This window comes from Dryobates pubescens, chromosome 34 (genome assembly GCF_014839835.1).
Source record: "Dryobates pubescens isolate bDryPub1 chromosome 34, bDryPub1.pri, whole genome shotgun sequence".
In the NCBI taxonomy this organism is placed as follows: domain Eukaryota; kingdom Metazoa; phylum Chordata; class Aves; order Piciformes; family Picidae; genus Dryobates; species Dryobates pubescens.
This window is the reverse complement of record NC_071645.1, coordinates 1676743-1702896: the sequence shown is the minus strand read 5'-3', so window position 1 is coordinate 1702896 and position 26154 is coordinate 1676743. Positions and strand designations below refer to the sequence as shown.

General features: G+C 50.8%; 5 protein-coding genes across 6 annotated transcripts; 3 read left to right on the top strand and 2 right to left on the bottom strand.

The window, feature by feature from the left end:
• Positions 1 to 1747: 1747 nt before the first annotated feature.
• On the bottom strand, positions 1748 to 4261 carry PIH1D2 (PIH1 domain containing 2). Its single transcript, XM_054176138.1, has 4 exons — positions 3854 to 4261; positions 3035 to 3274; positions 2179 to 2444; positions 1748 to 2073 (listed from the first exon to the last, which is right to left on the bottom strand). Exons 1-4 carry the CDS (start codon positions 4254 to 4256, stop codon positions 1927 to 1929), a joined length of 1056 nt encoding a protein of 351 aa, XP_054032113.1. The 5' UTR covers positions 4257 to 4261; the 3' UTR covers positions 1748 to 1926.
• Positions 4262 to 4436: 175 nt separating this feature from the next.
• Positions 4437 to 8188, top strand: NKAPD1 (NKAP domain containing 1). Of its 2 annotated transcripts, none has more exons than XM_054176158.1 (5): positions 4437 to 4686; positions 5217 to 5317; positions 5925 to 6080; positions 6619 to 6672; positions 7556 to 8188. In XM_054176158.1, the coding sequence occupies exons 1-5, from the start codon at positions 4618 to 4620 to the stop codon at positions 8076 to 8078; spliced, it is 903 nt and encodes a 300-aa protein (XP_054032133.1). In that variant the 5' UTR covers positions 4437 to 4617; the 3' UTR covers positions 8079 to 8188. The 2 variants fall into 2 exon arrangements, with proteins under 2 accessions (XP_054032133.1, XP_054032134.1); XM_054176159.1 differs by having other exon boundaries at positions 4579 to 4672.
• Positions 8189 to 9342: 1154 nt separating this feature from the next.
• On the top strand, positions 9343 to 12675 carry SDHD (succinate dehydrogenase complex subunit D). Its single transcript, XM_054176160.1, has 4 exons — positions 9343 to 9452; positions 9562 to 9666; positions 10656 to 10800; positions 12004 to 12675. The coding sequence occupies exons 1-4, from the start codon at positions 9395 to 9397 to the stop codon at positions 12167 to 12169; spliced, it is 474 nt and encodes a 157-aa protein (XP_054032135.1). The 5' UTR covers positions 9343 to 9394; the 3' UTR covers positions 12170 to 12675.
• Positions 12676 to 13495: 820 nt separating this feature from the next.
• Positions 13496 to 17319, bottom strand: IL18 (interleukin 18). The gene is made up of 6 exons (XM_054176074.1): positions 17222 to 17319; positions 16500 to 16573; positions 15298 to 15306; positions 14611 to 14748; positions 13973 to 14118; positions 13496 to 13848 (listed from the first exon to the last, which is right to left on the bottom strand). The coding sequence occupies exons 2-6, from the start codon at positions 16564 to 16566 to the stop codon at positions 13636 to 13638; spliced, it is 573 nt and encodes a 190-aa protein (XP_054032049.1). The 5' UTR covers positions 16567 to 16573; positions 17222 to 17319; the 3' UTR covers positions 13496 to 13635.
• Positions 17320 to 20694: 3375 nt separating this feature from the next.
• Positions 20695 to 22775, top strand: TEX12 (testis expressed 12). Its single transcript, XM_009903016.2, has 5 exons — positions 20695 to 20829; positions 20925 to 20990; positions 21747 to 21858; positions 21955 to 22006; positions 22631 to 22775. Exons 1-5 carry the CDS (start codon positions 20695 to 20697, stop codon positions 22773 to 22775), a joined length of 510 nt encoding a protein of 169 aa, XP_009901318.2.
• The last annotated feature ends 3379 nt before the right edge of the window (positions 22776 to 26154 follow it).

Sequence of the window (26154 nt, the reverse complement as noted above, 5' to 3'; positions counted from 1 at the left end):
GGGTAGGAAGTACAAAGTGAGCAGGAGAATGGAAATACAGAGGGGTGGGGGAGAAGCTTTAGGGAAGCCCAGAAAGGAAGAGTTGCAGCTGATCTGTTGTCCTGTGTCTTGCCTTCAGTACTGTCTCCTGTAAAGCTCTACAAAAGAAAACTAAAGATGTGGAAAGAAAATACTGTGGCAATGAAACATGCTTCCTGTTTCTTTTGTTGTGGGAACTCTTTCATGTCTGGCTGCTGTGATAACCTGGTTGTCCTGCCTGGCTTTCAAGCACAGAAGTGCATTAAGGTTTTGGGGTTTCCTTGGGTCATCTTCACAAACCTCCTTGGTTCCAGACTTGCTTTTAGTGAACCTATTAAATGTTTGGAATTGACAACTACTAAACCTCGCTCCAAGTGCTTTTCTCTTCAGGCCCTGTGTGGCTCCCTGCAGTGCTCAGGGGCAGCAGCTCAGCTGTTAGGGCTTTCAGGCTGACAGTGAAACCCTCACCCTGTTAACCTTCAATTGCAGTGCTCCAAAATAACTCTGCTTTGGTGCTGTCATGCAGCAGGGAGCTTTAATCCTCCTGGCTTCCTTCCTGCAGGGTTCAGCACAGTCTCAGGCTCTGGCTGCAGCAACCTTTCCCTGCACACCCAGGGAGTTCATCCCATGGACATGCTCTCTGGCTGACTGCCAGACTCTCCTGCTCAGTGTCTGTGTGCTTGGAGGGCTGCTAGTGACTTGTGGGGCTGCTGGCAGGCTGCAGCAGGCCAGCTCAGCTCCTGCACTGATAGACTTGGAACTTGAGGGGAGATGGAGACTGGAGGTTAGGAAGAAATTCTTTGTGGTGAGGGTGGGGAGACACTGGCACAGGCTGCCCAGGATGCTCCCTTCCTGGAGGTGCTCAAGGCCAGGCTGGGTGAGGCCTTGAGCAACCTGGGCTAGGGGGAGTGGGTCTGGATGATCTGTGCCACTGACAACATCAATCTGTGATTGTTCTGTTGAGCAGCACAGAGCAGGTCTCTTGTTCTGTGCTTTCACTCAGAGATTGCCAAGCCATGAAGAAAAGAGGTCAGGCATAACCAGGGTGTGAAAAGACTACAAAGCCTACCCCACATCAGCTGGGATTGTCCTAAAGGGAACAGCTACAGCATGCAGGGCAACTTGGCTAAGGGGTTTTGCTACACCTCTGCTGCTTGCTCCACAGCTGAGAGAGCTGTTACATAAGGAAAGGCTCAGAGCTGGGTTTGTTCAGCCTGGAGAAGGCTTGGGGGAGACCTTATTGCCATGGACCAGTACATAGAGGGTGGGCACCAGGAGAATAGAGACTCCCTTTTGACAAGGAGTCCTATGGAGAGGACAAGGGGTGATGGGGACAAGGGACTGCTGGGGACATTCCCTTTGGCCTCCAGAAGGAAATGTTTCCCTGTGAGAACAGTTGGAGGTTGGAATCATCTCCCAAGGGAAGCAGTGGAGTGCCTTCCACTGGAGAGTTTTCAGGCTCAGCTCACAGGGTGCTGAGCCAGCTCATTGCAACCCTGCTGTCACCTAGAGAGCTTGGAGCAGATGAGCCTTGGGGTCCCTTCCAACCTGGCACTCTGGGACTGTAACCACATGAGTCCAGTCATGGATTTATTCAGCAAAACCACTTCACAACTGTTGTTGCCCTGCCTTAAGGCCAAGTGAATGATGCAGTGAGGGTGTGTGTGCATGTGTGGCCCTCTGCTGCAGCTGGCAGCAGCACTCCTGGGCTATTTGATTTGCTTATTTGCTGTTCCTAAGTTGGATTCCTCCAGCCTTCCTCTTCTCCATCCATCTTCTAAGGGCATGTGAGGTATTCAGCCCTGAGGAGGAGAAGATCAATTAAATAAACCCCAACTCATCACCATCTGAATGCTGGATTCTCATCCTGGGCTCATCTGTGAACAGGCAGAGGGTGGAATGCAGTCTTTAAGGCCCTGGCCTGGCAACTGGCAGTGTGACAAACAGCAGCCCTTTCCCTCTGTGAAATACTGCTGTAGCTCCTTCTTCATCCACCAATTCAGGCAGATCCAGCTGCAACTGGTATTGTCCAGGCACTTCCATGGTGATGTCATCCTGAAGCAAGGAAAGGAGAAGAGCTGAGTACCTGTTTGCCAGCAGTGAGCATGCCTGTGCAGGGGGTACCAGACAGAAAACAGAAGGGAGATTCTTCTGCCTTACCTTTGAGATGCTCAGGTCACACTCAGAGACTGAGCCAACCTTAGGCAGCCAAATCTTGAGCTCCAGCTGGAGTGGTTTCTCCTTTGCATCCCTCACAGTGATGATTTCATAGGCAGGGACAGCTGGCTCCTCTCTTATTTCAGGACTGGTGATTTCCTCGATCAGAGGCCTTCTGGATTGTGTCACACTTTCCTCCTCCAGCAGCACAGGGGCATTGCTGCAGTCCTCAGCTTGCACAGCCTGCAGCAGCTGATCAAGGCTCAGCTCTTGGAAGAAGGAGGAACCTTTCACACCTATCACTCTCACACCAGTAACCTACAGTTACTAAGCACTGTAATGTGCCACTTGACACATGGAGCTGGATGATCCTTAAGGTTCCTCCCACCCCAACCCATGCCATGAATCTCTTCTATTCTGTGAACTACAGCACAATCTGAACTGCAGTTAATTGTCATTAGCAATTCTGCCTGGTGCTGCCACTCTCTCCTTTGCTCATGATTTGGTTTTTATTGCCCAGGAGTTTGAAGTTGTTGTTTTCAGACCAGTAGTTACAGCAGCAAACCCCTTTTTTACTCAGGTGAGAACAAGGATCAAAGCCTTGCAGAGTTCCCATGTCTAGTGGATAGAGGAGGAAGGGAATTTGCTGTCCCAGGGCCACTGCTTCTCAGTTGCATGACACCAGGGATGAATGCAGGCAGGCCAGCAGGGTTTAACTGATCCTGCTCTAGATACTGCTGCCTGACTCTGTTGGTTGATGCTTAGGGCAAGAACTGGGGTGAGAGAGAGACAGATTGAGTAAGTTTGTTGGAGAATCTGATGGTTCCTCGAGGAGAAGTGGCAGGAGCTCTCTACATACCCTTTGTGTTCTGGCTGAGCTGTGGAGCTGGCCTCTGCCTTCCTTCCAGCCGTTGCTGCATCATTGCCAGGCTTCCTTTCAACTTGAATGGCTCCATGGTGTATGAATAGGGCAGAAGGAGGTTGCATTGCTCCTCGATGAGTTTGAGAGTCAAATGGATCAGGTGCTCCGTCTCCTCTGGCTTTTCAGCCCTCTGAAGTACAGCTGGGTTGTATGCAACATCTATAATCCTGCAAAGCTCTACAAAGAGAAGGGTCAGAGCTGTTGCTCTGCTACCACCTGCCAGCATTCTTCCTAACCACTCCCTCTGAAAGCAAAGGGAATGAACTTGTGGCTTCTGGGCTGATTCTATCAACCTCACCTAGAAATGACCCTTCTCAGGTGGTGATCCTGCAGGCTGTGTGTTCAAGGAGAGGCCTGGGGACAGCAAGGCAGGATGAGCAGGTGTGGTGGCAGCGATTCCCAGTGCCTAAGTGCAGCATGGGATTTAGTTGCCCTCAAGTTCTGTGTTTCTCGGGCTCAGCTGGTTTGTGTTTAGGCTGTTTTGGGGTTGGGCTCTTTTGGTTGGTGGGGCTGGGTTTGGGTTTTGGTGGTTTGCTTTGTGGTTTTATTTCCAACAAGGGCACACTCGTTTAGGGACCCCGGTGAGATGCACCTGTGGCATCCTTGCCTTGCCGTCCTCGCCCGCAGCCGAGAGCTGGCCGCGGCACAGCACCGCCCTCGGCTACAGCAAGAACCTGCGTGCGACGGCCGTGCGATGCACTGCTGCGGGAAGAGAGAAACGCGCCGGGGCCGAGGCGCAGCTCCTTGGGGCCCTACCTCCTTCGCCAGATGCTTCTTCTAGCCGCCCCACGCTGACAGGAGTGGGGTCAGCGGCAGCCTTGGGCGCCGGGACCCTTTTCCAGCCGCAGACGTTGATGAACAGCGGTCCCCCGATGACGTCCTGCAGGAGACCAAGCGGCGGCTGAGCACCCTGCGGCCTCGCAACCCTCCCCTCGCCCCCGCTCCCGGCACCCAGGCGGGGGGGGCCGAGCCCCGCCGGCCGCGCACGCACCGCGGGCCGGGCCCGCAGGCACAGGTGAGGCTCCGGCGGGGCGCAAAACCGCTCGGCCTCGGCGCGCTGCTGCCGCAGGAAGCGGCCGTAGGCCTGGGGGTCGCTCTCCAACATCTCGTCCAGCAGCGACCAGAGCTGCGCGGCCCCCGCCAGCGCCGCGCCCGCCATGGCTGCCGCCGCCGTTGCCTGGCGACGGCAACCGGAAGCGCCGCGCGGCGCCGGTCCCTCCGCCTTTCCCGTCCGCCCCTCGCTTCCGCGCGTTCCGGCCCCGCCGTCGCCCTCCCTCCCGCGCCCGCCGGCCCTCCCTGCCGCCTCGCCGGAGAAGCCGGACGCTGCCCGCCGGTCCCCTTAGCCGTTCCCGGGCCGTCCCGCTCCGTGCTGGCCGCGGCTCGGGGCCCCGCTGGGCGCTGCCGGGGGGGGGGGGAAGCATTTCGCGAGGTGCACTTCCGCCTGGCGGCTGCAGGGAAGCCTCCGTGAGCGGCCCCGGGCCGGGCCTGGGGGTGGCGGTGGGGCCGTGGAACGCGAGAGGATGTCCCGAGTGCCGGTGGGGAAGGTGCTGCTGCGGAACGTGATCCGGCACACGGGTGCGCACAACAAGGTACGGCCGGGGCCGCGGGGGGCGGCCGGGGCCGCGGGGGGCGGTCGGCCTCCGCCGCCCCCTCTTCTCCTTCTCCGTGGTGGCTCTGCCGCCTGGCTGTGCCCCACGCACGGAGACCCCCGGGCATCACCTGGGCGGTGCCGTGCGGTGTACGTGGGGCCCGGGACTGCCGGTACCTCCCCGGCCGTGCGGCGCTGCCCTGCCGGCGGAGCAGGGAAGGGGCCGGGCGGAACGCGGAGTTGTGATCCGGCGGTGGGGAGGGCAGGGGCGGTTTGCAGGGAGGAAAGCAGCTCGCTGGAGGAAGTTCCGCAGCCGTCGCTAGCCTCGCCGCCAGTTAAACCGTGAGCCCCCATCCTGGCCAGGGAATGTGTGCATGGATTTACCGATCAAAGGTGCCCTGCGATGAGACATCGTCTTTGGGGTTTGCCCGTTCAAACGTAGCAAACCTTAAACTGGGAGCTCAGGCTGCGTGCTCCACGTTCGTAAAACTCTCCCTAACGCGATGTTTGTTTCCCTTCTATGACTTGCAGATTCAGGAGGAGACAGAAATGTGGAAAATAAGGGAATGGGAGAAGCAGACAGAAGAGACTTACTGGAAAAGGCAAAGCAGAATGCTCTCAGATACCTCCAGGTGGGCTTTAGGTTATGTTTATTTTCTGCAGAGTGTTCCAGAGGAAGAGGGGGAATGGAAATCAAACTAGAAGTGGGTGGATTCAGATTGGATGTCAGGAAGAAGTTCTTGCCCATGATGATGGTGAGAGACTGGCACAGGTTGCCTGGGGAGGTGGTGGAAGCCTCGTCCCTGGAGATTTTGAAGGCCAGGCCGGATGTGGGTCTGGGCAACCTCCTGTAGTGTGAGGTGTCCCTGCCCATGGCAGGGGGTTGGAACTGGCTGATCCTTGAGGTCCTTTCCAACCCTAACAGCTCTGTGATTCTATGATTCTAAGGGAGCTGCATTTGTGCCAGGCAAGACCACTCCTTCCTCTGATTTTGCACTCTGAACATCTCTGCCAAGAGCTTTGCTGTGCACAGAGGGCCACAAGCTTTGGGAAGTGTGTTAGCTCCTGAAGGGGCTGTGTGAGAGCTGCTGGTGGTGGCTGTTAGAATGCTGGGTGGTCTTGCATAGGTGGACACCCCAGCCTTGCTGGACTTCTGCTCCTCTGGCTGGACTAACCCCATGCTCAGGCAGTTTCCCCAGCAGAGCTGGCAGCTGAAGGCCAACTCTCCTCTTTCCGCAGCAGTCGGATGCGCAGCGATGGCTTCGACGAGGAGGGCCACAGGGCTGACTGGAGGGCAAAGAACTCCCAGTTCCTTGACCTGGTTGAAGATGACCTCCTCAGGGCTCGATCCTGGAACAAAAAGCTGTATGAATGTGAAGCCAACATGCCAGACAGGTGAGAAGCTGTGCTCATAATGCTCAATAAAGCATCTCCTTGGAGTCCTCTGCAAGGTTGCATTTCTCTTTTCAAGTGTGGTTTGAAAATCAATAGTGCTGAGTCAATGGTGCTGAGTCAATGATGCTGAGTCTCATTCTGACAACAAAGAAATCAGTTCACACACTCCCAGAATACTCAGTTTGAGTACATCTGAAATCCCACTAAGCAGCAGAAGCTTAGCAGCTGAGCTCAGTGTTTACTGCTTTGCCTAAGGGACTGTAAAGATCTTGAGGAAGGCCAAGGTAGTGCTCTCCAGGGTGACTGGAAAGAACTCCCAGTTGCAATTGTCCCTAACTGGGCCTGGAAATAAGTTGTGTTTCAGTAGTACCAACCAAGTGAGTGTCACATTTCCTTCCTTCTTTGCTTGGGAAGGTTCTTACAGCCCTTCTTGCTTGTGGTGTAAACTCCTCTTCATTCTGTGGCTCTTTTCAGAGCTGTGGTTTGGGGTTTTTTTTGCCCTGCTCTGTTTCTGATGGATGGTTCTGCTTTCTTCCAGGTGGGGTCACAGTGGCTACAAAGAGTTGTACCCTGAAGAATTCGACACAGATAGGTAAGGCAAACAGACTTAATGATGTGAGGTTGCCCAGGGATGCTGTGGATATCCCCTCTCTGGAGGTGTGCAAGGCCAGGCTGGATGAGGCCTTGAGTGACCTGGGCTGGTGGGAGGTGTCCTTGCCCAGGGCAGAGGGGTTGGAGTTGGATGACCTTAAAGGTCCCTTCCAACCCAACCCATTCTGTGAATCTACAATATGTGCCTGGGCCAGTGGAGAGCCAGAGGGGCAGGCTGAATCCAGACCAGCTCACTACACACCCTCTGAAATAGCAGCTCCAGGTTTTCCTCCCCATGGCAGTGTACCTCTGTCTGCTGTGTTTCCTCCTTATTTGGAGAGCAGAAATTCTTGTAGTGTCCTGGAGAGTGGAGACTCAACTGTGAAACCAGACCTCAGAATGAATTCTTTTGAACCTCCCCCTCCCAGCATCATCAAGTACAGTATTTGCCAGGCTTACAGAGTCCAAGTTGCTATAAGTGAGCTTTCAGCACTCAGGTGGCTTTCAGCACACATCCTCCTTGGCTCAAATTCCTGAAGGCAGGAATGTTAGTAAGGTGTGGGCCCAAGCTGTTGATTGGTGGAAGAAAAAGGTAGCTACCACAACAGTGGAAGCATCATCTGCTTCCCTGCTCGAGGGGTGGGCTTGCTTAAAGCATCTGAGACAGAAGAGGTTCAGCTGCCCTGTGCCTGCCTGCCTGCCTGCTGCCTTTTGGTCATCCTTTGTTCTTTCTTTGAGGTTTTTTTGGTCATCCTTTGATCTTTTGGGGTTTTTTTTGGTCATCCTTTGATCCTTTGGGGGTTTTTTGGTCATCCTTTCTTCTTTTGGGGTATTTCTTGGTCATCCTTTGTTCTTCTTTTGTGTGGTTTTTTTTGTGTGTGCAGTGACCCTCAGGGAGATGAACAAAATGCGATCAACGGGAAGAAGAAATCTCATCTGGGGAAGCCAACGACTGCCCGGGAGTCACACAAGAGGAAAAAGCCAAAGAAATCCCACAAGAAGAAGCAAAAAAAGAGATCACACAAAAAAAGAAAGAGAAAGAAAAAGGAGCAGGGGAGGACATCGTCAGATTCCTCCCGAGAGAGTGAGTGCTCGGAGGAGGAGACCTCAAGCACCCGCAAGGGGAAACACAAGCGCAAGAAAAAGACCAGGAAAGTGCCTGCCAGGGAACCTACCTCCTCTTCTGGGCAGGACAGTGACTTTTCTCGTGCCAGCAGCTCAACCACCAGCAGCTCTGAGGACAGTGAATCTGAGGAGAAAAAGGCAAAACGGCCCCCAAAAAAGAGAAAGAAACGGCGCAGCTCCGCGCCGGAGAGGCACAGCGAGGTGCCAGAGAAGAAGAGCAAGAGGAAGAACTGGAAGGTGGCCGCTGATGAGAAATCAGAGGATAGCTCAGATGAGGATTAATGAGCCTAGGCTGCAGCTCAGACAATAAGGTAGAGGCCAGAGGCAGGCATTTATCTCTCAGCACTGCCCCACGGTACAACTCGTTTCCACACTGTGGTTTACACACATCCTGCCAGCCCCCAGGGCAGAGCCTGAGCCTTGGCAGCCTGCAGGTGGTGCCCCCTTGCCATTCAGAGAACCAGCTGTGTGTCTCCCAGGTTGGCTGGGCTTGCCACATGGATCCCTGCTGCACCCAGGGGCAAAGCAAGCATGGTTGCACCATTTGGTTTGTTGTTGTTTTCAGTGTTTTAACAGATTGCTTTTTTGGGGGGAGGGGGGTGTGTTACCAAATCAGTGACCAAGACTAACAAGAGGAGGGGGTCAAGACAAGAAGTCTGAGGGCAGAGGGAAAGTCACTGGACTGAACTCCATGGTAGCTTTGTCTTCTCATCCTCCAACAGAAGCAGACCTGTGTGGTGGCCTGCACACGGTCAGCTGGACACAGAAGGGAGCAGGAGGGGACAGATTGCAGCTGAAGGTGCAGTGACTCCTTCCATGGTGCTGAAGACAAGACACCAGTGCACTTGCTTGGTTTAGACTTCTCTGCAGATCCTGGCCTGGGCTGCCCATTGTCTGCCTTTCCTCCATTCTCTAGGGGGGATGCTGAAACCATTTGTGCTGACAGGGAAGCCTTGCTGGGTGTTGAGTTCTGTCTCTGGTCTGCCTAAGGTGTTACTGGAGAACCTGGTATGGGCTGCTCTCCCTTGCAGCTGAGCAGCCCAGCCTTTTAACAAAATAAACTGATCCAGATGTGATGGATGCTTTTGTCATTGTCTTGGGAGTAAAGCCTGAGACGGAGCACAGGCCTGACAACTCTGGGTGGTTCCTGTGCCATCTGTTTCTACCTGATCAGACTTGGCGGGCTTAGAGATGAAGCAAAGGAGGCTGGAGTGCAAAGCAGCCATGTGGGACATGCCCTCGCCTGGCACGACTTTAGGTCATTTCCTTTCCTTCTATCACCTAATACTAGGGAGAAGAGACCAACCTCCACCCTCCTGCAGCCTCCTCTCAGGGAGCTGTAGAGAGCAGCGAGGTCTGCCCTCTGCCTCCTCCAGCCTAAGCAAACCGGCAGCAGCTCTCCCGGGCTCCTGAGCAGCTTTTGCACAGCTGCCGCTGCGCGGGGGTCGCAGCGTGAATCGTCTGCGGGAGCCGCCCGTGCCCGCCGCGCCGCCGGCCGTGCCCGCGCTCGGCGCTGCGCCCTCGCCCCCGGGGCGGAAGCGGAAGGGCTGCGGCGAGTTCCGGCTCCGCTGCGCGGTGCCCTTGGGCGGCTGGGGACGATGGCGGCGCTGGTGCTGCTGCGGGCGGGGCTGCGGCGACCCCGCGGCGCCCAGATGGGTGAGTGCCGGCCGGCCCCCTGCCCTGCCCTGCCTGCCCTGCCCTGTCCTGTCCTGTCTTGTCCTGTCCTGCTTGCCCTGACTCGCCCTGACTCCTGCTCTCTCCGCAGCTCTCCTCGGGGACGCCCTGCTCCGCCGCCCCGCTCTCCTGGCAGCTGTCGCCGATCGGAGCGCTCCGGCCCGGCAAAGCCACAGCTCGCCCCGGCAGGGCCATGGTACGTGCGGCGTCCCGGGTCAGTCCCCGCCGTGCGCGGGGCTTTGCGGGGCTGACCTTCCCCGAGGCCGGCACCGGGCACCAGCGTTGTCGGCCGCCGCTGGGCCGTTATTTCCCCGCCCTCCAAGCGGCTCCTCCGCCCCAGCCCAGCGGCGTGTGCCTCATCTGGCCATTGTTTGAGCTAGGTAGATGTTAAATGTGAGTAAGCGGGGGCCGAAGGAATTGGTGCGTGGCAGGGTGTGTTTCGTTTGGCTCATCTTGGCAGGGATAGGGTTACCGGGATTGCCACCCCGTGCTGCCTGCCTGCCTGCCGCAGCAGCAGCTGTTGGTTCGCAGGCAGCCCCGGGGGCTAGTTTGAAACAAGATATCGATGACTTCACACTGCTTGAACTCGAACCTGAGGCTTCTTTGGTCGGTGTCAGCATGGGAAGGCAGCAAATCCTTTAACAGAGCACGCTAACTGAGTGGCAGGAAAAGTAAATCTCTGCTTATTAACAAAGGTGGTGGAGTTGTGGGTGTGGAAAACTGGCTGAAAGATGTAAGTGACAGAAGATTTCCTGGGGCTCAGCAGCAACAGTTTGGAAACACTGCAGCTGTGACTTCTTTCCTGGGGCAGCAGAGCTTCTGATTCCCAGTCTGATCTGCAGGCTTGTTTCTTGGTTTGGTTTTCCCTCTGTGTGGTAAGACTACACAGAGGTGGTTCAAATTCTGTCCTGCTTATTAGTGGAGGCCTTCAGACTACTTCTGGACCATATATGGCCTGTGATGGTCCCAGACTTTTTAATCTGCAGTTAAAAATAGCAGTATCAGTTCCTGGGCAGAGCTGACCACAGAATTATCAGGAGGTGCCATTCACTGGAACTTGCAGTTGTGTTCATCTGGATGAAAGCTTAGTAATCAGGTCAGAGAGGGGAAAAAAACCCAACTGCAATTGTGTGGTTTTAAGGTTACAGCTCTGAGCTTTGCACTGAAAAATGCTTCTCCTTGCAGGCAGTTCCAAGGCTGCATCTTTGCACTGGACAGGTGAGAGAGCTGTCAGTGTCCTCTTGCTGGGTCTCCTGCCTGCAGCCTACCTGTACCCCGGACCAGCCATGGACTATTCGCTGGCTGCAGCCCTCACTCTTCATGGCCACTGGTAAGCACAAGAGGTCACTCAGGATTAAGAGTGAAGTCTGAGAGGCAGGATGGCTCCAGGCCCTTAGCTGTTAAGTCTCCAAGTTGTGCAACAGCTGTGAGCTTTGACATGACATTTGTACCTTGCTCTTCCTTTGTCACACTGTTGGCTCAGTCAGATGGCAGGAGCCAGGAATCTGTAAGCATGCTCTGGTGTTCTTCTGCACAGTATCCTACCTTAGGAGCACTTCCTGACCACTGGCTGTGTAGAACCTTGGACATTTTTACCTTTTTGAACAAACAGAACAGAAACAGGACAGATCTGTAGGAAACAAGTTGTTCTTCTAAGGTGTTGTGCCTATAAGCCAGCTTTGTGCAGCTCCCTGGTGATCAGATTCTGCATAGTAAAGACTTGATAGCGTTATGGTATTGATTCCTGGGAAATGGACTCCAGCAGACAATTTGCCACCCTGAGAACAGTTGGAGGTTGGAATCATAGAATCAACAAGGTTGGAAAAGATCTCAGAGGTCATCATCTCCCAGGGGAAGCAGTGGAGTCCACTCCATTGGACAGCTGTAAGACTTAGCTTGACACCGTGCTGGGCCAGCTCATTGCAACAAAGCTGGGGAGGGGTCTGGAGCACAGCTCCATGAGGAGAGGCTGAGGGAGCTGGGATTGTTTAATCTGGAGAAGAGGAGGCTCAGGGGAGACCTTCTTGCTGTCTACAACTACCTGAAGGGAGGTTGTAGCCAGGTGGGGGTTGGTCTATTCTCCCGGGTACCCAGCACCAGAACAAGAAGACACAGTCTCAAGCTGTGCCAGGGGAGGTTCAGGCTGGATGTTAGGAAGAAGTTCTTCCCAGAAAGAGTAATTGGCCATTGGAATGTGCTGTCTGGGGAGGTGGTGGAGTCACCATCACTGGAGGTGTTTAAGAAGAGATTGGATGAGGCACTCGGTGCCATGGTTGAGTTGATCAGATAGTGTTGGGTGATAGGTTGGACTTGATGATCTCAAAGGTCTTTTCCAACCTGGTTCATCCTATCCTATCCTATCCCATCCCTATCCTATTTCCATTCCATTCTATCCTATGTCCATTCTAACTCTACTGCTACCTAGAAAGGTTGGAGCAGATGATCCTTGGGCTCCTTTCCAACCTGGCACTCTGGGATTTCAGTGAGGAATGCTTTTTCCTGATTTCAGCCTTTTTTGCCCCCTGTTCTGCAGGGGTCTTGGGCAGGTGATCACCGACTATGTCCACGGCGACACAGCCATCAAGGTGGCCAACACAGGGCTGTATGTGCTGTCGGCCGTCACCTTCGCCGGCCTCTGCTACTTCAACTACCACGACGTCGGCATCTGCAAGGCTGTTGCCATGCTGTGGAGCCTCTGAGATGTGACCAAGCCCCTGACAAAACTGATTGTCCACTGCTGCCTCTGCTTCGCCATCTTCTTACCAGCATGTGGAATATGAAGCTGAGTAAAGCAAGGGTCCACAGGTTGTACATACTGCAGCAAGAGCAGGGCTGAGGCTTTTAGAAGTAACGTACCCAGCAGCAGCAAAAGATTGCTAGAGAAGTAGATTTTAAGTGGATGATGTCCAGGGGAGGGGGAGTTGAGTTAAGCTGGACTGTAAATTGTGAGGAATGAACGAGAGGCTCCCTAGCTGAAGGGAACTTGCTTTGTAAAGGCAGCTTTAACGAGGGTTTTATTCCACACCAGCTGTTGTTTGGTTTCCTTCTTTTGTAAAACAAGCTTGAAATGTGGAAAACAGAAACTGCTCCTCCTGGTATCACATCTCAGCTGTCTGTAAGGCACACCTTTGGAGCTCTTTGGACCCTGAGAGCTGATGTAGAAAAGGGAACCTTTTTTTTTTTCTTAATCCATGCAATAAAAAAAATATTTACAGAAAATGCCTGTGTGGTGGTTTGATGTTTTTGTTTACTCTTTCTGGCTTGCTTCAGATGTTTTCTCTGCAGGGTGATAGCAGGAGCCATAAATAGTTCATGCCTTGCAGAGTTTCTCTGTGTTCATCTGCAGCATCTCTTGGGGGTTGTCTTCTAAATGACCCCTGCTACACATCTTCCTGTGTGACTGAAAAGACAGCCACCAAACCCTTGCTGCCCCAGAGGCAGCCTCTCAAGTGTTTTGAAGCATTTTAAAGGAGGGAGATGAAATTCTGGTTTGTTTTTTTTTTAGCTTGCTTCTTGGCTTGGTATTTTCTGATTTTCATAGCAGTGAGGAGTGGTTAACTGTTCCCACATTTAAATGGTACTTTTCTGGTGCTATTCATAGCAAGAGGAAGAGCATTGTTATGCAATGAACAGAGTAAGTTGCTGTTGGTGAGGATTTCCACCAAGTTCAAAATTGTTGCTTCCACTTCATCTTTGAGGCACCAAATTCAGAAGCTGTTTGATCAAGTGGCAGTAAGGATTTGAGGGATCAAATCAGGACGATGCAGACTTGCACATCTTTTTTTTTCCCCCTCCATTCTGTAAAGCCTTGCTGCTTTTTGCCAAGAACCTGAATGTCTTTCCCTTTGTAAGATGCTTGTTTTTTGCACTGACTTACATTAGCTAAAAGCACAAACCCAGCTTGCCTCAGATACAGAAAGAGTAAGATTTTTATTTGTTAAAAAGACAAAACATATTTTAAGGTTGTTGAAGCAGACCACAGGCTGTGATACTGCAACAGGCTGCCCAGGGAGGCGGTGGAAGCCTCAGCCCTGGAGGTGTTTGCAGCCAGGCTGGATGTGGCTGTGAGCAACCTGCTGTGGTGTGAGGTGTCCCTGCCCATGGCAGGGGGGGTTGGAACTGGCTGATCCTTGAGGTCCCTTCCAACCCTAACAATTCTATGAAGTTAGAAACATATCTTCATGGTTTCATCCACTTCATCTTCTCTGGATTTCTTTAGAGTTAGTTTTCTTAAGCAGCCTTCCTCCTCAAAGGCCAAGAACATTCCTTGTTCCAGTGAGTATTCAAACTTAAATGCTCCAGAGCTACAGGATGTGAATGTCCTTTTGAAAAAGATGGCATTGCTTTCGCCAGGAATGTCCTTGGGAACTTCTCCTTCCTGAGGAAGAAAAAGGGGAATGGGTTAGTCCCCAAGACAAGAGAGCTTTGTTCCAGCTCACATGTTTGAACTCTGAATTGTGCTCGCTGCTGAAGAGCAGCAGGGATGGGGAGCAGGCACTTACCCTAAACTGAACCATCATTTTCCCACATTGTTTCTCACAGCACAGGTAATAGCTTTTATCTGCTACCCGGACGCTGAATGCCACAGGCCTCCCTGCTGAGGGGGGGGTGGTGTTGTAATAGTGAATGTTGAACTGCATTCCATTGCCTAAACACAAATGATCTGTCGTTAACAGTCTGCTCAGGAGACAGCTGTAACAGTTCCATTACATCTTAACCATTGCATTGCCATCTCCTGCCTTCCCAGGATGCTTTTCCTGACAAGAGAGCCAGGGCATGGATTTTGGAAATGCAGAGACCAAGGTTCTGAAGCTGGAAATGCAGAGACCAAGGTTCTGAATTTGGAAGAAAGCATGTGAAGTTACCACTTAGTATAGATAGGATGATCAAATCCCTTCAGGTGCATGCATAAATTGAGACTTTGATTTGTAACCAGTCAGCTATAAATCAGATTGTATCTGTAGAGATGTGATCTGTACAGACATGAGTTCAACAAATACAGCTGTGAATGAATTGCTGAGGTCATCTCCCCTGCCCTCCCAGAAGAAAAGAGCCAAATGCATAAGCACATTGTTAACTACTGCTGGGGTAAGACAGTAAGCTTTTAGTGCTAAAGCTGTTGTTTGTTTAGAGGGTGTACCAGGTTTAATCTCCTGATCTGTCACGTCCTCAAAAGCTGCCACGTTGAGGTCCGGCCGAACCACAAGCAGCTGGCTGTTCACATTTCGAAGGACTCGCTGGAGAATTTTGTCCTTCCTGAAGGCATCACATTCCAGCCCTGCAGAAATGATAGGCAAAGAGGGTGACATACTCCTGCTGCAATCTGATCAAATCTTAGCAGTTCACTATGAGCTGAATCTTTGTCAATAAGGATACCAGGTGAAATGAATTCTTAGCATGGCTGTCTCAAACCAAGGGGAGGCCATGTCCTCCTTTCCACCTCTGCCTTGTACCAACTCAAGCCTGGAGGATTCCCCAAAACAGAGTGTTCTGTATATATAAGCAAGAGAAGCTGCTCTATCTGTTGATGAGAGTTCAGAAGCAGTTCAGGAACAGTGCAGAAACAAGAGTTCTCTCTTTTGCCCAATAATTAGAACTGAATTACAGTGCCCTTCCATTAGGGGAGCAACTGCCCTGTACTTAGGAGGAAATACAACCACCTCAGGCTCAGAGAAGTGGTGAGCTGTAGCTCTCTCTTTCACACTGGCCATTATCACTTGGAAAACTGGTTCTCTAAAGCATGCAAAGCATCTATTGGTATGTGTGAGCAGGCTAATTCAGGTAAAGTTGACAATGGAAGTTAATAAATCAGGAGCTTGCAGCTTACCATCATCATCTTGGTTCCAAGTGAGCAATGAAAATGAAAAAAAAGAAAGGAAAAACAACATTAAGCTCTGCCCCCACAAAAGAAACCACTTTCTACCCACTTCTGTTCAGCAGGCTCCAAGCCAGCCAGCCACCTCCAGGTTTCTAGTTGTACTCCCCACTATCACTAATTGGCCACACTGAGCTGCTCTAATTATGTGAGCATAACAAACTCAACAGACTGATGAAACCACCAAGCCAAGAGGCATGCAGAATGTTTCAGGGTTACTTAAGGGTGAGCAGCTCAGGTCAGTTGCAGCCTATAAACCAAGGAATATAAATAAGAAGCCCAGAGCATGCAAATTTGGGGCTTTAATCAGCACTTTAAGTGAGCAAAAGGACAAGAAAAGGTCATTACAAATTGCTTCTACAGGAGAGAGAGATTATTTTTCTAGCTTCACCCTACAAGACTGGAAAAGTTACCTACACATTTCAAGTCCAACCCTTCTGAGTGGCCTTTAGAGGAATGCATTGCATGAAGCAACAAGTATTCTATTAACCCTGATACTTGGCTTGCAGTACTTCACACTGAAGCTGATGGGGCAATTAGGTGCAGTCAGATGGCTACATCTGTATTTTATACAGAATATTGATTGCTTAATCAGTATTCAAACAGAGAAAGCTTGTAAATGCTTAAAGTGTTCAGCAGTATGGTACTGACCTGTGAAGGCACTGGGACATCTTTATGACACTCAGGTTCTTTCTGCAGTGAACAGCCTGGCTCCACAATCTAACACCTATCATGCTTGTGGGGATTGTAGCTGGGGGTTTAATCTGGAGCAAGGGAGATTTAGGTTGGACATCAAGAGGAAGTTCTGCACAATGAGAGTGGTAAAATACTACAACAGGTTTCCCAGGGATGTGGTTGAGGCCTCATCCCTGGAGGCATTCAAGATCAGCAGCCCTATGCAGCCTGCTCTGGTTGAAGGCATCCCTGCTGCCTGCAGAGGGGTTGGACAAGTTACCCTTGGAGAGTCCCTTCCAAGCCAGTGCAATCTGTGAAGCTGTGAATCTGTAATTGCTTCGAGGATTGCTCAGGTAACATGGCAAGGGAGTGGAACACAAAGCCAGGGATGCCCAAGGGAAGGACTGAATTGTGGATCAGCTTTTGGCCTTCTATGCAGAAAGGAGACAGGAGGTGTCTCAGCTGTGGGTAGGGATTACCTTCAAAATAGAGGCAGAAGTTTTCTCCAAATTTTACTGCATACACAGGAATCTCTTCACAGCTCATCTTCACTCTGGCAAGAAAAAACAAACCCACAGAGAGGATTCAGAATTAAGAACAATGCTTTGTACTCTATAAGGCAAGGGAGTTCTTGGGCTAGTTCTGGACTAGCTCTGTTATTCTAAAGCAAAAGGGAAGGCATTATTGAGTAGAGGAAAAGGTGGCTCTAAGTTTAATGGGTAAAATACACGAACCGAGGACACTTCTTCCCCCGGTATGCAATAGGAGCTGGCCAGATGTTTTCACGAGCACGCCTGAAACGAAGGGTCGAAGGGAAAGGAGTTGCTACCTGACTGCTGGAGGCTGTGTACCTTGACCTGCCTCGCCGGGACACGGGTGCAGGGAACGAGAAACGCAAGGCCGCGCCCGAGCGGGTCCTGCCCTGCTCGGCGCCCGTGCCCGGGACAGCGCGGAGCTGCCAGCGGGCGGGCTGCCGCTCACCGCCTGCCCGCGGTCCCGATGAGCGATGCCCTCCGCCGCCAGCCCCGGCAATGGGCACGGCTCTGCCGCTTGCTGCAGCCGCGAGAAGGGGACGGCTGCCGGTCCCACGGAGGGATGCCCCGCCCGGGTCGCGAATGCGCGGGGAGCGGCGCAAGCCCAGCGCCAGCCGAGTTGCTCTGCCCCTGCCCCGCTCGGAGCTCCGAGCAGAGGGTGTCCTTACCTCGCTCCTCGGCGGGCTGCGGCGGAAAGATGCAAGACGGAAGGGCGAAGGCAGCGGGAGGAGGGGCGGGGACGGGCGGCGGCTCCCGCGGTCAGAGCCCACCCGCCCGGCCCTCTCCCTGCAGGCGTGGGTACCGCCGGCCGCGGGGTCCTGCCCGGCAGGGCCTCTCGGGCTTTCCCAGGCAGTGTCACCGCCGTGTCACCTCCACGCGTGGCTCCGAGCCGGCGGGACGAGCGGTGCCTGCTGCAGGCGGCGGCTGTTGGAAGGGGCTGGGGTAGGGGATTTTATCCCGCTTGCATCACAGAAGGAGCCGAGTGAAGGAAGAAGCCACAGAGAAAATCAGGACTCTTTCCCAAGACAGCTGTCTACGTCGGCATTTATTCTGCGGCACTTCCCCTCCTCGGCGGAGAAAACAAATCACGCCAAACCCGGGGTTGCCGAGGGAGCTTTTGGTGACTCCCTTTATCTCACACAGACGCTGGGCAGAGGACAAGGTTTGCTTCCTGCACCAGCGGTTTGCAGCCTCTTGGCTTGGTTCGTACGGTCTCGGTTAGCAGCTCTGAAGCAGGTAGTGGCTAACTCGGCATGGGAACTTCCCCTCCTGCACACTGGGTCTGCCTTGCGGGGAAGCCACTTTAGGACTGAAACACGCCGTGCCCCTCGGGGGTTTTCTGTACCGACAGCACCTAGGAACATACAACTGGTGCCTGGTGGGAAATCCTCACGTTCTGGCTTAGAGACTTCGATTCTTTCCATTTGGTCCCGAGTTTTCTTCCTAGGCTCACATCCGTGAGGTACTGAAAGGGGTAAACCGGTTCAGATGTGTGCTCTCTCAATAAAAATAACATACTAATGGTAGCTCAGCTCGGGAAACACTTCAGGAGCATTTTCTTAGCGCATTCTTTCCTATCTATGAGACAATATTGCTAATGACATCATTACCTGAGAGGTTTTTTGAGGATTAAAGGAAGTGGCTGTGGCAATGGATTGAATATTGTTTCTGCTTTGGGGAACTATGTCATTCTTGCCGTGGTTTCATTTCTCCTCCTCAAGTTCTGGCTTTCAGAGCCTGTTTGGATAATGTCTGTAAGATTAAGATCTTTGCTGAAAAAACCCCCCAGAAATTAAAGATGCAGTAATAAAAGGGAAAAAAAATACAACCGAGGAAAACTTCCCTTTGCTCCAATGCAACTTCAAACCTTGCAGTGGTTTTCCATCAGGATTAAGCCAGGATTTAGGAAAGCATTTAAGATCATAGAATCATAGAATGAATAAGGTTGGAAAAGACCTGAGAGATCATCAAGTCCAACCTGTCACCCAACACCTCCTGACTAGCTAAACCATGACTCCAAGTGCCACATCCAATCCCCTCTTGAACACCTCCAGGGATGGGGACTCCACCACCTCCCTGGGCAGCACATTCCAATGGCTAACAACTCTTTCTGTGGAGAACTTTCTCCTCACCTGCAGCCTAAACTTCCCCTGGCACAGCTTGAGACTGTGTCCTCTTGTTCTGGTGCTGGTTGCCTGGGAGAAGAGACCAACCCCCACCTGGCTACAACCTCCCTTCAGGGAGTTGTTGAGAGCAATGAGGTCTCCCCTGAGCCTCCTCTTCTCCAGGCTAAGCAACCCCAGCTCCCTCAGCTTCTCCTCACAGGGCTGTGCTCAAGGCCTCTCCCCAGCCCCCTTGCCCTTCTCTGGACACATTCAAGTGTCTCAATATCCCTCTTAAATTGAGGGGCCCAGATACAGCATTTGATACTCTTTTTGGCTGACAACATGAAGTAATACTGAAAGAGGTCTTCTGAATCATTGTGTCTGGTTTTATCCTCTTGTAAGCAAGCCACCTCACCATGTAATGTCATTTCTTGATGAAACCAAGTCCAGCTTACCTACAGAAGTGAAAGACAACACAAGGAAAATGCAGTCTTATTTTCCATTGTTTAGGGAAAAAAACCCAACAACCAAAACCCAGATGGTCTCAGCAGTTGTCTAATTTTAGTGGCATTACTCATTTTAGTGGCAGTAAACTCTTTACTGTCTTTTGAAATGGATCTCTCTAGCCTTGTCTGGTCTCTTCTCCCAGGCAGCCTGTGACAGAACAAGAGGACACCGTCTCGAGCTGTGCCAGGGGAGGTTTAGGCTGGATGTTAGAAGTTCTTCACAGAAAGAGAGATTGGCCATAGGAATGTGCTGCCCAGGGAGGTGGTGGAGTCACCATCCCTGGAGGTGTTTAGGAAGAGCCTGGATGGGGTGCTTGGTGCCATGGTTGATTAGATGGTGCTGGGTGAGAGGTTGGACTGGGTGATCTCAAAGGGCTTTTCCAACCTGGTCTATTCTATTCCATTCCATTCCATTCCATTCCATTCCATTCCATCCCATTCTATTCTATTCTATTCTATTCTATTCTATTCTATTCTATTCTATTCTATTCTATTCTATTCTATTCTATTCTATTCTATTCCATTCCATTCCATTCCATTCCATTCCATTCCATTCCATTCTCATCCCAGAATATCCCCAGTGATTCAAATTGTGACTGCAGCCACCACAGGCTCTTCAAGTACCATCAGAATCGTTTTGAGTGGACAAACTGGAAGCCGACAGGCTCTCCCTCAACATGAGGAGAAACTTCTTTGGTGTGAGGGTGCTGGGGCCCTGCAGCAGGCTGCCCAGAGAGGTTGTGGAGTCTCCTGCTCGGGAGACTTCCCAGCCCCAACTGGATGTGTTCTGTGTGCCCTGCCCTAGGTGATGTTGCTCTGGTTGGACTGGATGATCTCTGGAGGTCCTTTCCAACCCCTAACATTCTGTCATTCTATGATTCTATGCCAGCTCCACACTTCAAGCCGCCACAGCTGCTTCAACTCGGACATTGGACTCAAGGCTTCTTCCTGGGGTCTCTGAAGCAGCTGTTTTAGCGGCCAGCCTTCAGAGGTGGGCCCGGCGGGCAAAACCTGGGCGGGAGCGGGCCGGGCGGTCGTCCCGGGCCAGGCAAGGGCTGCAGGGCGGCCCCGGGGCCAGACTCCGTCCCGTGTGGGGAGCTGGGGCAGCCCCGCCGCGGCCGCCCGCGCGCGCCGGCCGTTAACGGCTGCCCGGGCCGCGAGGTGCCCTCAGCGCCCCGGGGTCTCGAGGTGCCCTCAGCGCCCCGGGGTCTCGAGGTGCCCTCAGCGCCCCGGGGTCTCGAGGTGCCCTCAGCGCCCCGGGGTCTCGAGGTGCCCTCAGCGCCCCGGGGTCTCGAGGTGCCCTCAGCGCCCCGGGGTCTCGAGGTGCCCTCAGCGCCCTGGGCTGGCGCCGCCTGAGGAGGGGCCGCGAGGTGCCCTCAGCGCCCTGGGCTGACGCCGCCTGAGGAGGGGCCGCGGGGCGCAGCCTGGGGGTAGAGCCCTCCGGGGAGACGGAGACTCGGCCCCCGCAGCCCGAGGCACACCACAGACGCCCTTCAGCACCCTGGGCCGTGTGGCTCAGCCCTGCCCAGCATGGCCCAGGCTGGCCCGGGGCGGGTCGGGACGCGGCGCCGCAGTGTCCAGCCCCAGCCGGGGCATTCGTCGGCCTTTGAGGCTCTGCCTCCCACCGATGAGGAGCAGGGATCCTTCGCAGAGGAGCTCACAGAGGTATTGTTGACAGGCTTGACGCCTTTTTCTGTGTTTTCCAGTCGCACAAGGCAACCACGTAACAAACAGGACGGTGTACTGTTTTTTTCACTCAGGCAGCATTGGCGAGCAACACACAGAAACCCGATGAAAATAGAAGCAGACGTAAAAAAGAGGTGGAGGTGAGCACTACTCTGTGAGGGAGGGAGGGAGGGAGGGAGGGAGGACCCTGACTCTTCATTTAAGCTATGTTCTCACCTTGAAAGGTTGGGCTGGATGATCCTTGAAGTCCCTTCCAACCTAGTATTAAATCAGTCTTCTGGCCCCAGGGGAGTGATGCAGCCCTCACCCTCATGTCCTTCTCTGGCCCTGCTACGCGTTCCTGTCAAGGAGAGGGCAGAGTGCTCCATGTCAGTTTGTGTAGGGAAAAGGAAACATAAATGGCTTCCTTGTGTGAGGAGAACATCGAATTTCTTAGTGTTTGAAGGTTAACAAAGTTGCAACACAGTTAAGAGAATCATAGAGTTGGTTGGAAGAGACCTCTAAGATCATCAAGCTCTGACACCACCATGGCCATTAAACCATGTCCCCAAGTGCCATGGCCACACGTTTCTTGAACGCCTCCAGGGGTGGTGACTCCACCACCTCCCTGGGCAAACTTCCTGAGAGTGAGCTTCTGAAGTACATCTGCTTTTACTGACAGAAACAAAGCTCTTAAGCTGGCACCCCCTCACTCTCCTGGTATGTGCTTCCCACCCACTGCTCTAGATGCTCTGCATGCTCACCGTGGATAGAGGTGATGCTGTGAAGCCAGTGACTCTGTAAACAAGTCTCTCAAGATCTTTCCCAAACTCTTCTTTTTCTCAGTTAAACTTTATCTGTGCAAGCCTTTTTTTTTTTTCATTCTTTTTTTTTCCCCTGTTGTGCTTTGTTATTAGAATGAAGGTTCAGAAAATCCTCAGTTGTCCTCCCATGACAAAACAGAGTTGGCTTTTTCTGAAGGCTTGCAGTCCCCTTACAAACATGAACCACCAGAGAAAGCTTTAAAAGGTGATGTATGAAATAAAGTGGAAGTGATTACCTGATTTGAAGTTGAGATGAGCATTAGCTGAAATGTCTCAACAAGATTTCCTTTTCTTTCAACAGAGATGAACAAAGAAATCATGAACTTCTTGTCAAAATATGCTCACATTTTAAGGCAAGTTAACTTTGTCCTATTTGCACAGCACTTGCCTACCTCCTCTCACAGTATCACCAAGGTTGGAAGAGACCTCAAAGATCATCAAGTCCAACCTGTCACCACAGACCTCATGACTAGACCATGGCACCAAGTACCATGTCCAATCCCCTCTTGAACACCTCCAGGGATGCTGACTTCACCACCTCCCTGGGCAGCACATTCCAATGGTGAATGACTCTCTCAGTGAAGAACTTTCTCCTCACCTCGAGCCTAAACTTCCCCTGGCACAGCTTGAGACTGTGTCCTCTCGTTCTGGTGCTGGTTGCCTGAGAGAAGAGTCCAACTCCCTCCTGGCTATAACCCCCCTTCAGGTAGTTGTAGACAGCAATGAGGTCTGCCCTGAGCCTCCTCTTCTCCAGGCTAAGCAACCCCAGCTCCCTCAGCCTCTCCTCACAGGGCTGTGCTCCAGACCCCTCCCCAGCCTTGTTGCCCTTCTCTGGACACCTTCCAGCATCTCAACATCTTTCCTAACCTGAGGGGCCCAGAACTGGACACAGGACTCAAGGTGTGGCATTTCTAAGTAGTGAGGAAGTTTAATGGCTTTAGTATTGATTTTAACTGCAGATTTTTTTCTCAACTCAGTGAGAGAGCAGCGATGGATACTTCCTATGTCCAGGAACTTGATGGGATCTTAAAAGAAGCGAGGACCATAGAAAACCACTTGAGACAGAAAAGGGAGGCTCTGAAGCAGAGATTCGCCATGATCGCAAACGCTTTGCAAAGATAAACGGAGTATGGTAGGCTGCAGAAATGCAGAGCAAGCCTTGCAGTCTTATTTTATGTATTAAAATGCAAACTGGGAGGAGTGCTGTGGTGTTTCATGTAAGCATTTCTAGCAGCTCAGGAAACTGCCAACCCCTTCAGCACCAGCTTTTCAAGCACAACGCATAGGGCAGTTGTTGTGTTGCACAAAGCAATGATAAATACCCTTTTGAAGTCCTGTGACTCAAAGGGATTCTATATATTCAGCTGTCTGGTTTTCACTTTTTGACCCATTGGTTAGGTTTATCCCAGTGCTTCCACCCCTAGAAAATATTGGCAGCATTTGAAACAGAAAGCAGAATGAATTTTGCATTGCTTGGCTTTATGGCTGTGGAAGTTCAACACAATTTCATTCAGAAGCAGTTGTGGTATTTGTGAAGTCACTGCTAAGGGTGTTTTCTGTTGTTGTCACAGGCAGGCTGTCACTCTAGAACATAGTCTAGAAACTTTCTGTGAAGCATAGAATTTTGCAGTATGAGTGGAAAAAGACTTCAGATGACTTACTATTAACCATTTTCTGTGTTGGTTTATTTCTACTTTAGACAATGTTAAAAATCTCACTAGAATATTCTTGCAATCTTATTTCCCTTTTGTCTCAGAACAGAAATAGGCTGAAAGGCTTAAATAAGCAACAGGAGAGTTCTATTAAATTTGGGAAAGGTACAAAGAGGTATAAAGTCATCATCTGAAAAGACATTTTAATACTGTTACTGCTCCTCAAGTGAAGCCAAGGCCATTTTGATAGAGATATTAAAGCACATCTTCAAAACTTTGCTGGTAATGGCAATAAAGAACCAGAGAATGTTAACATCATCTAGAGTGATTTTGTTCTGTAGATCCATCAGTCTTGTTTGCTGTCTATTCAGTTTATTTCAAGATGCTTATAGAGGGGTTTTGGAGCACTTCCTTGTCATTTGGCTGTTACAAAAGATGAAACATGAAGTGTACAAGCATCATTTGTACCAGTTGTGAGGCTGATGTAATAAAGTGCCAGACAGTCCTGTTGCTAGCAAAAGACACATTTATATTTCCACTCCAGCTCTGTGTATTTCCTCTTTAAGTCCTTCCAGTCTTAATCAAGCCTTTTGTCTTCCTTTTATTGGATGAAAGCCATTAAATGAGCAAATGTGCTGCCTGTCAAACTGATAGTATTTAAAAGAAACAATGAGAGAAATTGGACATCTAGGGTGAGATTTTCCAAGGTATTTAGATACCTAAAGATGCAGATATGGACTTAGTAGGATTTTCCAAGTGCCTAAGCGTGTAAGCGCCTTACATGCTTAGGAATTTTTGAGAATCCCCTAAGGTGCCTATCTGCATCTTTAGCAGCATCTAAAGGCTTTCAGACATCTTGCCACTGGTCTGTCATATTTACCCCTCTCTGACTTTTCCCTCCTAATCACATTTAGTTTTGTAATCAGTCTCAGCAATGCTGTTTAAACCAGAAGAAAGTGGAAGAAACAGGGAGTTTGGAAGCTACGTTCTCTAGACTATTGTGCAAAGTGTTTCTAAAATCTACAATCATCTATAATGAGGACAAAAAGCAGAGTTCTAAATTGTCACCTGTGGAGTATCTGAATTTAGACAGTTCCTCGTTTATGTAAGCCTTTAAAGAGCAATTACACCACTTTCATTACTATTAAATATCTGTTATCAAAGCCAGAAGCTGGCTGCATTGTTTATCTGCCTGTGCTTGGGGAAATGATGCAACCTTTTTTAGGTCACCTTGGATTTAGATCATCTAGATTTAGTTTATGTGACTCAAATAGCCAAGTTGCAAACCTTTGGCTCTAGTATTAATTATTCTGAAGAAGAACTACTTAGAAAACTGTTGGATCACATAATCTAAGTTTCTTCCCTTGGGGCTCAAGAGGGTACATATCCACAGTGTCACTTGCAGCACTTTGCTCCATTTCAAAACTTCATAACATCCAAAATTAGGATAAATATACTTTTAGAAGAATGAAGAACAACTTATTCTGGCATTCAGGTGCAGTTAAATTCAAAACAGGCCTCTCTAAATGACTCTTTCTCCTACAGTGATTTCTTATGCAGTTTGTTGGCATGATGTTGCAGTTTAGAGTGGGATCACTCTGCTAGTGAGGTGATTCTAGAATCTGAGGAGACACAGAAAGTAAATCAATAAGTATGGCCATACTGATCTAGTTGAGGTTATGAGCAGTGTGGTTATGCTAATTAAAGGGAAGTCACTCAGAGCTTTCTTAGAATTCGAAACAGGTGCTTTGAAGAATGGGTTTTAAATTGCTAGGATCAATAAAGCCTCTGATTTTGCTGCATGAATCTGTTGGAGAATAGATACAAACATAAACACTGACCAAGTACAATGGATAAAATATGTGGTTTTGTAAAGTTCCAGCTTGAAATGGGAGGTTCAGAAAGTGTACAACACCCATTGGAAATAAACCAGTCTCTCTTGATATTGTAAACTACTTCAGCAATGGGAACAGTCACCTGCTGCTTGCTTTCAGACAGAAATCTTTTTGTTTAAAAGGGAACCTTCCATAATTACCTTGCTGGCTAAAAATGTAGTGTACTTTTCTGCTGGCTGCCTTTCAGTGTTCCACTCAGCAGCAGAATGCTCACTCCACACTGTGTTTCTTCAAAACCATGAGAAAAGAACATTTTTACTGTTTCTGTTTGTCTGCCCTGCTGATGATTTCTCTGCACCAATTGCCTCCCTCATGTATTTTAGTGTTTATTGGAAGAAACAGCCCAAAGTTGTGACTTCCCTCTCAGGTGAAACTAAAAGCTCATTCATTGTGCCCCTGAGGAGTGAGCTACCCGTGGAATCCAGCTGGCACCCATCCCATCACTATCCGCTTTCCAGTTTTACTGAAGGAGGTTTGAACAGAAAATTAATTGGCTTTAAAGCTGCCAAATCTGATCAGCAAAGCTCAGCTGTTAACTACGTTTTCTTTAAGCTTCTCCTACTGTGATTTAAGCTGCAGTTCCTTAGTAAATTAACAAGAATATCTAAGATGACAGAGCAGTAACAGAGTATAAATGGATTTTTATTTAATAGAAGGTGGAAACATTTCAGACAACGTTCTAACCCTCTTGAAGTCAAGGGGACTTTGGACAGTGGGTCTTTAGCATTTCTGAGCTTGCTGTGAATATCTACGCAGTCTGGGGGTTGTAAGTGATGGGAAACTAATACTCAGTTATGCTCAGTGCTCTTCTATTAGCTAAAAAGCCTGAAATGGCAGATAATGCCATGAGACAGCTCAGGTACTGAGTGAGCAGAACTCTTCCCTGAGAAAAGGCTCTTGGGGCTGTTTACTTGAAATGAAGCTGCCTTTTAGCATGGATGTATGTCCTAGTAG